This window comes from Micropterus dolomieu, linkage group LG17 (assembly GCF_021292245.1).
Source record: "Micropterus dolomieu isolate WLL.071019.BEF.003 ecotype Adirondacks linkage group LG17, ASM2129224v1, whole genome shotgun sequence".
Lineage (NCBI taxonomy): Eukaryota > Metazoa > Chordata > Actinopteri > Centrarchiformes > Centrarchidae > Micropterus > Micropterus dolomieu.
In genome coordinates, this window is record NC_060166.1 from 19,285,017 (window position 1) to 19,297,007 (window position 11,991).

Below are 11,991 nucleotides of genomic sequence, written 5' to 3' on the forward strand. Positions count from 1 at the left end.
TAACAGTATGAAACGTGTGAGCAACACTGAGATAGAGAATGATGAATAAATAATAATTGGTAACCAGTAAACAGGTGGCTGATTAGAGACAGAGGGGGCAGAGTGGTGGGGCTCCTCCTGAAGGCCTCGATCATCTCCACAGTTTTGAGTGAGTTAAGCTCCTGGTTGGTGTGAAAGCACCAGAGAGCGTACTGATCAACCTCCCGTCTGTAGACCAACTCATCACCATCCCGGATGAGGCCGATGACCGTTGTGTTGTCAGCGAACTTCAGGAGTTTGACAGATGGGTCTCTTGAGCTGGGTGAGTTTGGTGCTGAGGATGTCTGGGATGATGGTGTTGAACGCCGAGCTGAAGTCCACGAACAGAATCCTTTCATATGTCCCTGGAGAGTCGAGGTGTTGCAGGATGTAATGCAGTCCCAAGTTGACTGCATCATCCACTGACCTGTTAGCCCTGTAGGCAAACTGCGGTCCAGCAAGGGGCCTGTAATGTCCTTCAGGTGAAACACCAGTCTTTCAAAGGACTTCACTGGGGTAGCCACCAATTTTATTAGGGTGGCCGTGGCCCCCCGGCAGCACCACTGGATGGGACAAACATTTTATGATCAATAGCTTCCTTTTGTGCATTTATAGCGCCTCCTAGTGGTCGATTTGAATGAGACTTGCAGTGTATGTGTGAGGTGCTGATGTAGACATATCCTGCAAGTTTTGTGTTGATTAGACAAACAATATGCATTTTGAAGCCTGTTTTACGTTTTATGCCCTGCAGTTTGATTGCATTTACAGTGCCCCCGGGTGTACGATTTGAATGAAACTTTCAGGACATGTTTCATTTACTTATGAGGACATGTCCTGAGAGATTTGTGATGATTGAGAATGAATATGGGAATCAATATGGGATTTATAGTGTAATTTGTGTAATGCTAAGCAGTTGTCTTGCGCTTGTAGCGCCCCCTAGTGACGTATGTACATCAAACTGTCCGGGTATATCCGAGGCACCTATCTGAGCATATCCTGTGAGTTTTGTGATGATCGGCTCTACAGTTGCTGATTTGTGGTCATTTATGTCCAGAGCCCCGCCCCTTTCAAAGTTCATTGGTCCATATCTTCAAAAGTAATTGAGATATCGACATGCTTTATACAACTTTTAATAAGCTTGATCCAATGATGATTCACCGAAAATTTGGTGGCAATCGGAGCTACAGTCTAGGAGGAGATGTCAAAAATGTGATTTTCAAAAAATTCAAAATGGCAGAAAAAAACTCTAGGCGGACCTTAATAGTCCTTGAGGCTTTTTTGTAGAGCACATTGAGCTGCACCTGTGTGAGAAATTTCAAGTCAATCGGAGTTACGGTGTAAGGGGCGTGGCCTTTCAAAGTTTGCATTTTTAAGCGTTATTTACAGCGCCACCATGTGGCCAATTGAGTTCATATTTCTATGGAAGCTGATGCACACCATTTCCAGTTATTCCCCCCAAGTTTCATGTTTCTAGCTCATTCCATCTCACGGGAATTTGAGCCGGCGCGGCAGACAACAAATAATAATAATAACTAAAACACACCACCATAAAAATAGGGAGGGAAAACACTAGCCACTTTTTGGGCAGACATTAGCTACTTTACCTTGTCTTCAACACAGCTCAGTGGATCTGCAGTCCTCCTGCATGCTGCTGCTGTAGCTCTCTGGGTTGACAGCTTCATTTAATGAGGAAGTTGTTGTTATGTGCTTGTATTCATGTATTCTTGTTTTCCTCTGTGTCAGTGTCCTTTAACATGGCAGAATAAATGGGAGGGACCAGAAGAACCAATGCAGTACCTCAGAGCTGTAGTAACACGGGCTCTTGCGATACAGGTAACACTTACTCCTCTTTCTCTGCCAGTCTGCCTGTCTTTCTCTCTTTCTCCCACAAGCACCCAAACAATACTTACATCAAATGCGCATATGCACGTCAAGTAAGACAAACACACAACCATCTTTAGCTGTAATAGTACATTTTAATTTTGGAGAATACTTTAAGAGATCATTTTCCAGACTTTATACAGTGTGAAAAAAACATATTTTTTTCATGAACTAATTAAACATCTGGTCTGTGATAGTTGTCATGTTTTTTTTTTTGTTATTCCTTCAGGGACTGAGAATCATACAGGCCTGCTACTATAAGAGGACCTTTGTGTTCAACTAAAATATCTGTGGGATAACTGGTAGTAAAGGCATTGGTTGATGACCTTACTGGTTATCAAAAAACCCAGACGCCCCTGGCACTACTCTCTCGAGAATGAGACTAAAGAGGCCTAAGAGTTTTCTAATCAGCATTAGCATAATGACTGAGGGATCCATTTAAATCCATTGTGCATTCATATTCTACTGGGAGCCTTGTCCTCCAGTTCTGAAGAATATTGCGGGAGGACATTTTTGGATTTGCTTCGTTTCAAATGATTTAAAAAGGACCTTACACCTCAGATATCACAGACCTTTTTCTGGTGTCTCTCTTAATGACACGAGTCCTTTACCTGAGCCTGGGTCCAAGGACCAAACTTAAGTACTTTTGGGTTATGGCTCAGACTAAAATAATTTATGGTGATTATTTTCGGCAATGTGTTGACTAAAATAATGCCTAAAAAATTCTACTGTTTTCAAAAAGCACTTCATAAATAAAAGCAGATTATTATATAAAAGTGTGTGGTTCTGGGAAGTGTTTGCCCCAGGTTGGTGCCAGGAAATAAAGGCTCTGGCTGAAACTCCTCTACGTCTCATCTCCACTGTGTCTGACTGTACGCCTACCTCAATATGCTCTGGCAGACTACAACACACACATACACGCACACGCTCTGAAATATTTTTTTCATTATTCGTGTGGGCGAGCTTCACTGCCTGTATATGTCTGTCTGCTAGCCAGCCTGCCTGCCTACCCATCTGTTTGTGTGTACGTCTCAGTGTCAGCCTGCCATCTCTTGTTTCTTTCTGCACCCCATCTGTCTTCATGTGTGTGTCTATCTGGAGGCTGCACTGTCCTTTACTGTCTATTTCTGCCCACCAGTACTGAGTGATATCTCTGTTAGCAGTGTGTCTGTGTCCTGTTAGCTAATCAGTCTAATAAAGGCGGAGATGGTCAAAGTGACTGCTGTGTGGAGCTGCTGAAGAATAAAGAGTTAACAGAACAGCAGTGCACCCCAGACTCGCAGGACGACCTTGAAAACACCCAAATACTCACTCACACGCACACAAACACACATATATGCACACAAATAATATGCATACCAGCACACACTTGCTTGCTGTATTATTAATACCCAAATTTATTGGTGTGTCTGCCTCTGTGTGTGTGTGTGTGTGTGTGTGTGTGTGTGTGTGCGTGTGTGTGTGCGTGTGTGCGCGCGCGCGCATGTGGGTATGGGCTTGCATTTGTGCATATTTTTCTTGGCATAATGCTCATCCCAATTTATCTTTAAGGCCAGTGCAGACTGATGCTGTGCTAAAAAGGAGTCCATTTATAATATAGATTGGATCAGATGTTTGCTCATTCTACTTCTATTTGTCAGCAGTTTTCTTCACCTGACCTCCAAATCCACCAGTTTCTATGGTGATTTAGAGAAAACTGCCTACCTGTTTAAAAAAAATGCAAATGAGGGCCCAGAATAGATCTTCATTCTTAGGTCAGTTCTTAAGACTTAAATCTGGCCAGTGCAGCCATGCAGGCTTATATTATGATTGGCTGTAGCAGGGATGGAAATTAACACCTGCCACCGGGTGGATTTTTCGTTTGGGGGCCAAATGTTGGAAGGCTTACCGCCACATTGGCGGGTAGAATTTCTGTTTGGCGGTAATTAGCAGCGGACCAATGTTCTTGCTGGTTATGTGTCACACTTAAATTAGCCCCGATGTACCAAGGTATCTAAAATTGTGTAACACACGGATTATGGACATTCATTGGTGGTTGTTTATGTTCATTTCATGTTACTACTACGTGTTTGATTGGTGTAGATTTGTAAGGGGTAGACGTTATGGGACAGATGACAGGAGTTGGGAGGGGAGAGTGACTGTAGCCGCTTTCTTACGGAGATCAGCGCGGAGAGAATATCCGCTTTTATGTCGCTTTCACTTCTTCATACTGAACAAAAGTTTGCAGCTTTATCCCGTGTGAAAAGGCCTTTATCCCACAATCATGTGTGCTTTCACATAGCGGTCCGACTTTACAGGAACCAGCGGCGTGCCGCAGCATGTCGGCTGTGACTTTTCACAAACAGATCGTTCTTTCTGTCTTTCTGTCTTTCTGTCTGGCTGTCACCAACTTTCCCGGCTCAGAGGCGATAAAATCTGACCATGCCTTTCATAAAGTGCAGTAAGCTGGCAGATTGGCGCAATACCCCTGTGAAATAAGGCAGCGGGAAAGCTACTAATTACAAAAGTTGTACTAGGAGTGTTTTTAGCTTTTAGCTGGCTAGTTGGCGGTCCAGTCAGTGTCTGTCACACTGTCAGAGATTAAGGAGAATAGACGGTATAAAAAATGTTGATCCCACAACCGGGACTCTGTCAGAACCAGGAGGCCAGAAGAGGGGGATTGTAGAAAGTGAGCAGTCAGATGAGGAGGTTTGAATTGAATGATAAAGCATGACAAGAGTGAGGGGTGATTTTAGTTGAATGAGTAATGAGCATCTTGTAAGTTTATAAAACAATTTACTGTTATGTCTTAAGTACATTTAAGAGTAATAATATAATTTTGCTTCAGATTTCACTCTGGCCTCTGGACATATTACCTTATTATCTCAATTAAAAGGACGGAAACAAATATATATGTGACACAAAAGGCAATTTATTATTTTGGCCGGTGGATTTTTTCATCTACCAGTAACCTTGGCAGGTGAGCCGAAAAAGTTAATTTCCACCCCTGGCTGTCAAATTTTTCACTCTGCAACATTTCCCGAAACAAAGAAAGGAAAATGAAAATGAGAGCTAGGATTGTATTGTGAGATATAATTTCAGGTTATGTCCTGAGCTGACAAAAAAAACCAAACTAGTTTTCACAGTGACACAGTGCTTCCCTGATCAAAGCAGATTTTGCTGAATAAGGCAGACTGGATCTGCACATTGGATAAGGCTTAGCGGGGACCTACTCCAGTCATACAGATCCACACTGTCTTCTTATATCTGCATACAGGGTCTTTTAGTATCTGCCATACACATACACATCACTGTCTGTGCATGCATGTGCCTGTGTATGTTTAAGTGTACAGTGTATACTCATGTTCCCATTAGCGGGTAATTGGGGTTCCAATGTTATCAGCTTGTTGATGAGGTGCAAAAAGGACAAGGGGACATTAAATATTCTATTCGCTACACATTTTTAATGACTTTATGTTTTGCCCTCTCTTTTTGTAACCTTTTTTATCTCTCAATAACAAACACACAAAGATAGAAATTATCATCATTCCACTCACAGATTGACGTTCTCATTGACTATTTCTATTTTTTGTAACCAAACTATTCATGGTGAGAGAGTGAATATAGTAAATATATAAAGTATAGAGTAAATATAAATATTCAGAGCCAGCTCTATTTGTGTCAGATTTCACCACTTGAACTGAAGAGAATTGTGTGTATTCTCATTATCTTTCATCGATCCACTAAATGTTTTGCCTGACTTCTGTGTGAAACTGATTTTATGCCTGAATTATGTGTTATCTTTGAGTGTTTATTTGTTATTTGCTAGGTTTTTGGTTCATTAATCTGTGTGTATGTGTGCGTGTGTGTGTGTTTCTTTCTGTGTGTGTATGTTTGTCTATATATCTCTCTATCCAGAGTTGGGTGGAGCGTTCAGGCAGACAGGCTCTTCTGTCAGACACCCTAGATCTAGCTGAGCTCTTCCACCCTGACACCTTCCTCAATGCTTTGAGACAGGAAACTGCCAGGTAACACTGAATGCATGTGGGTTTGTGTGAGACAGAATGAGTACGCATGCTACGGTTAATAACATCTTTTTGTGGCTTTAGGTCCATGGGTTGTTCTATGGACAGTTTGGTGTTTGTCTCATCGTGGAGGAGTCCCATTATGCAGGCCAAGCTACAAGTCAAGGTAGAATTACAACAAGCACACCTTTTCTACAGATCATGCATGCAGACACACACTGCTCCAATTCAGCTGCAGAATATTGGCACTATAAACAAGACACACTCTGGCGGAGTGATAATTGGAAAATAATGGAGTAAAAGGCTGCAAGAATAGAATACAGATCAGATTCTCCAAAAAGAGAAGAAAACAGAAGTAGAAAGAAAGCAAAGATTTTGTTGCATGTCCATTAGAGACAAGTCCACTCCATTTGATAAGAGTCATCTCTGGTCTCCTGCACAAATCCGTTCAGTTAAAGAACTGGGAGCACACATACTGTACAATACTGCTGTCAGTCTTCATTTCTTTCCCTTTCGTGCTCTGATTTAAGGGTGATATAATTGTATTGTCTACTATAGAAAAGCTTTTAGGTATTTGTTATAAATAATAAAAATTGGCGCAATTGACTTGCCCTTAGTCAAAATATACAGAGAGAGAAGGGTGTGTGTGGGTGCTTAAAAAGAGGCTGCAGCTGCAGGGAGGGAAGGGAAATACTTAGACATCTGACAGAGAAAGAGAAAGGGGATAATGATTATGAAGTCATCAGCTTTCGTACACACACACACAGACACAATGTAGCTTTATCTGAATTTGTCTCTCACTCACTCTTGTTTTTTCTTGCCTAGAACCTGGTGATTTAGTAGTTGTCTATGTGTGTATGTTTGACTTGATGCCAGATTTCCCTTTATTGTCTCGCCCTCTGTGGAAAATCCCTGAGTCATTGGACTGAATTCACTCTTACATACACCCGGCCCTCTTGCCCTTCCTTTTTCTTTCTCTATATATCTCACCACACGTTTTGGCTTTGTCATCCTGTCCTTCTGTGTTATCTGCTGCTCATGATCTCTCCTCTCTATATATCTTTCTTTGTCTTTCTCCTCAGTTTACAATAACTGTTTTATTTTTGCCTTTGCCCCTACCGCTGTTGTCTCCTTTTGCTTCTCACGCCATCCCTCTCACTCTTTTTCCAGATTGGAGGTCTCCAGTTGGAGGGTTGTAGCTTTGACGGTGTTTATCTTTGTGAGAATCAACATGACTCTCCCAGTGTGTCAGCTGTCCCACCCTGCTACATGGCCTGGGTTTCACAGGTATGGATTTATGTTTAAAACAGCAACATACATAGTCGCCTTCACCAGGGAAGTTTGTTTTCTGTCTGTCGGACATTTAGATGTGTGTGAAACTTGGCTTTTTTGTGGTTCTGTTTGATTGTTTATGTTTTCTGATATTATCACAAACTAACAGTGATAGACTGTTTATCTATTCAATGTGAAATGTAACAGTTAGACTGTTATTATCATTGAAATGCAGAATGACACACACACTCACATGGGGATCTTTGGGATTTGATCATTGATTAGTTGTTGAGGAGTAGCTGAGAAACATCTGCCATTATTGTATGATTCTAATAAATGTAAACTACTTAAATACACAATAAATGTACATATATTCATTAAGTTGTTCTGTGATCCTAGAACTCTGCTGCTGACTCCGCTGCATCAGAGGAGAGTATCTGGCTGCCTCTGTACACAAGCTCAGAGAGGGTGAAGGTGGTTACGCACATCTGTCTGCCCTGCGGAACAAACTCCAACCAGTGGATACAGACTGGAGCAGCGCTCTTTCTCAAACAGCAGTGAAAGGATGCCATCTTGGTGAGGGCGAGCACCTAGAGAAAATAACAACAGGGGCTTTTGTTGAGCACTGAAGCCTCAGGTGAAGATAATATTCTCATGAAAGGCAGATGTCACTGGGGCAGCAAATAACAGGACATATTATTAACGTTCTGAAATGTCCGGCTCTGATTCCGACACCACAATTTTCTTTGTAAGCAACTTAGCTTGGTGACCAAAAACTTATAGACGTAGTTACTTTATGTCACTATCATTTGCATAATACGGTAAAAGGGAAAGCACCACAGGACAAGAAAACAGTTTGCAAGTACTTGATTTTGCAGCCACTTGCTTTTTGATTTAACAACACTAATACTTAAAAAGTCCTTTCTTTTCCCGTCATGGACCACACAACAAATGGAGCAACAATAACATCTCAGGCTGTAACAAGCTTTGATACCTCTGAGTTCTCCTACTGTTAGTCCCATAAAACACTACTCAACTCATCTTATACATTTCATAAATTAGTGTAAAACTGCACATTAGTAATTCTTAGTTTCTTGTGTAAATAGCTTGTGCAGAAAGCAACGGTATCGAAATTTCATGTATTTTGCTCAAAGTATTTGCCTTGAATGTTTGTTTCATAGTTATTCTGTTGCCTGAGTGTATTTTTGGACCATATTTATTCAAAATAAAAATTAAACAAATGTCATTATTGTTATAATGTTTAAAAGTAGTCACTAACATGTCCCAGTATTGGGACATTTCATTTCAGTTGTATCATGTTTTAGTGTAGAACTTGAGAATCAAAGCACAAACAGGAAAGATTTGTGTGCGTGTGTTTGTAGGTGTGTTTCAGAGCTGGGCTGACCCTCCACCACACACTACCAGCAGTCACAACTGTTCAACAGTAAACAATACAGATCACAGTTCACTCAAATCTGCTGAAACAGGCTTTACAGGCATGAAATGCCTCAGTGTCTGTTCCCAAAGAAATGGTGATTGTCTCTCACATTCACACACACACAAACACACACATTCCCAAGCACTCAGTCCTTAACCTCTGTGTGATTGGTTGTAAGTTGATGTTGGGCGCAGTCAGTGAAGTTGTGATGGATGGCCACAGAACTACAAGGGAGGGTGTGAGGTTTGTCAGGTGTGTATGTTTTTGTGTGTATGAATCCAACTTCAAATTTGATTGATGACTTAATTAAGTCTTTTATTCCCCCGTTTTTTCATTTGTGTTTATGCCATTGTGCAAATGCTTGTCAGTGTGTGCACTGTGTGTGTGTGTGTGTGTGTGTGTGTGTGTGTGTGTGTGCGCGCGCTTGTGGAAACAGAGAAAAGGGCTGAAATGAGGGAGGAGCGGGTGTTGTGTGTGCACTGCAGTGTGACAAAATGGGAGTGAAATGGAACAGCAGGTTTTAAAAAGAGAGAGGATTGGATTTCGGCGAAACGCAGCCCTCTGGGTCAGAGAGTGAAAGAGAGACAGAAGGATGGAGTCAGAGAGGGAGGGAGAGTGAGAAAAAGGCTTTAAAACCATTTGAGAAAATTGTAGAGAAACAAGAAAATGAGGACGGCACAGGTGACGGAGGTTGGGTGGAGAGACAGGGGTCAAAGGGAAAGAGATGGATGGAGAAGGCAAGTAGTGAGTGAGTTATGGAAAAATTAACAGGCAGGCAGTGTGAAAAAGAAGGAAAGAATAGACTACAGTGTTTATTGCTACTATAATACGGGCAGACTTACCTGCATCTTAAATGTAAACTTGGTATATTTGTTAAAAGCCTCTCAAAATTCTACATTGTATAAACTGGATTCAACAGCAATCTAAACGGCAAGCATCGTTGCACAACTCTTCCGTAAGTTTTGATGACTACTAATCCTGCAGGCAGAGGTGGGAAATTAACATCAGCATTGCAGCGAACAGAAAAATGCTTTGCCGAGGGCTTGTTTCCAAGGTAATGTATTTGCAGAGTTTTTCTTTATCACAAATTAGCATGCCAGGTTTGAGAAACTATTGTGATAAAATTCTGACAGCGTTCAATAGCTGCTTTAGTGAGATGTTTGTGTGGATCTTTGGTCACAAACCCACACAATATGAGTCATTTCAGAACAATGATTTAAATGCAGCACACGTCACATTCCCACAACAAAAGTAATAAGTTTGTGTTAAAATCTAAACATTGAAAATTGAACCCACGTAGAAAAGGAGCAACATATAAATTAAGCAATATACTTTTAATGACTGGTCTCCTTCCTGAAATTCACTACCTTCTTCACCAAAATTGTGTTTTTCTGTCTTCTGTGTTCAAATCATTCTCTCCTCCCCATTCCCCTGCTATGCTTTTTTAGTTTTTCACTTTTGTGACCCTCCTTCAATTCTTTCGCAACTTCCTCCATTCATTCTTCTATGGCGTTCACCATTCACAGTGTTTGGGGCTTTCCTATGCTGTTTAACAAACAATACAATACAGTGCTTATGTAAAGCTAGCCTATGTGAAACATTTCATTTTGCATCTGATAATCTTTCTAACACATATTTGTAACACTGAGTTCAAATAAACACTTAAACATGAGGATATAAACAGAAAAGAGCAAGACCTTTTTATTTGTTTTCCTGTCGTGTAGATATCTAATCATTCCATCTAAGAATGGAGTCCCATTTGTTCATTTAATAACATTTAGTCTGTCTTTACACAGCTTGTCTAATGCTTCTGATCTAGCCGATATAAACTTTAGGCTAACTGGGCCCACATCTTGTGGGTCCCCATAAAACAAGTCTTGTAAGATGTTTTGGGTTCCTGATTTTACTTAGAACTACCAGTTTTCTCCCCCTAAGTTAAGAGGTCATATTATGTTGCTTTTAACCTTTCCTTTATTGTGTTTGATACCTTTTTTGTGCATGTAATAGGTTTGCAAAGTGAGAGAGCCCAAGGTCCACCTCAAAGGGAGTTACCATCTCTCACAGAAAAGACTGCTCCTGAACTGCTTGGAAACAGCTTGATTGTAGTCCAGCCTTTTCTTCTGTAAACTGTCAGCGTCACTTTGTAACACATGTCATAATGCTCACCTAGCGGCTGGTGTGGCACGCCCTCGAAAACACAGGAGAAACACACTGAGCTGCAGTACAGAGTGACAAGGCGTCCACCCGCTGCCTCCCCTCAGCCCTACCCTCCCTACCAAACGTTACATACCCTCCAGGAAGTCAATGGACATAAAGTTGTTACTGTGATGTAGAGACAGTGCACGGTTAAAACTTTAAGTATGAAAGATCAATTTGTTACAAATTAATAACTTGCCACCCTGAAATCTTGCTCCAACTACCAACAAAGATCAAATAGAAGTGAGAGGCTTTACTCCATAGCCAAAATGAAGCGTTCAACACACAGGGTGAAAAGAGGAGCTGCAGCAATGTGCAATATGACAAAAAATATGGTGTTTTTTGATAATTAAACCATGTAAACATGTTCTGGTACAACCCCTAAAGGAAATTATAAACCTGAAAATCAGCATTATATGACCACTGTAATATACAGTCTATTATGATATAAATATCAATATACAGTATAATGCTGTAAATAAAAATGTGAAAGAAAGAAGCTTTTAATAAATTATTCCCATGAAAATACAGCAGTATTATTGGTCCTTTAGCAGCAAATGTTAAGCGCGCCTCAAAACATTTGGAAATATTCATTCATATCATTGTTTCCTTCTGCGTATTGGCTGCAGCTGGTCCAAAATGCAGCTGCTCCACTTTTAACTAACACAGTGCTGGTCATACATGACATCAGTGTTTGCCTGTCTACATTGGTTGCCCGAGCACTACACAGGAGTGCACCACTGTATATTCATTATTATTATATATTATTCATTATATTTGGCTTTGGCCAAGAATTTTCATTTCAGTGCATCCCTAGTAATGTATGCTTTGCCTTTTTATTGTTGTGTTCTGTGTAGTTTTTACTGTAGTTTTTATTGTTTGCGTGTTCAACGTCTGTGTTTGTTTCCTGTGTATAGTTTTTATTGCTTTGTTGTTCACTATTTCTTGTTATTTACTGTTTTCTTCAAGGTTTGCATTGTACAGCACCTTGTAACTCTGGTTGCGAAAGATGCTTTATGAAAACAGTTTACTCACTACCCACTATATGAGCAGAAGTGCACTCTAAACATATGTGAGCAGCATCCAGATTGGATTTTATTCTTTTTTTCACCATACATACACCAATCGTGTTGTGTCAGGATTTTACACAACTTAAAGACGACTCTGTTTTAAGTCTAGAAC

General features: G+C 40.7%; 1 protein-coding gene across 1 annotated transcript in view; it reads left to right on the forward strand.

Annotated features, from left to right (window-relative positions):
• The window catches only part of LOC123986094 (cytoplasmic dynein 2 heavy chain 1-like), a 37,635-nt gene extending 29,214 nt beyond the window's left edge, over positions 1 to 8,421 (forward strand). The window contains exons 11-15 of the mRNA XM_046074175.1: positions 1,762 to 1,851; positions 5,797 to 5,906; positions 5,988 to 6,069; positions 7,074 to 7,190; positions 7,575 to 8,421. Of these exons, the coding sequence (XP_045930131.1) occupies positions 1,762 to 1,851; positions 5,797 to 5,906; positions 5,988 to 6,069; positions 7,074 to 7,190; positions 7,575 to 7,736 (561 nt within the window). The 3' untranslated portion in view covers positions 7,737 to 8,421. The remainder of the gene's footprint in view (positions 1 to 1,761; positions 1,852 to 5,796; positions 5,907 to 5,987; positions 6,070 to 7,073; positions 7,191 to 7,574) is intronic.
• The last annotated feature ends 3,570 nt before the right edge of the window (positions 8,422 to 11,991 follow it).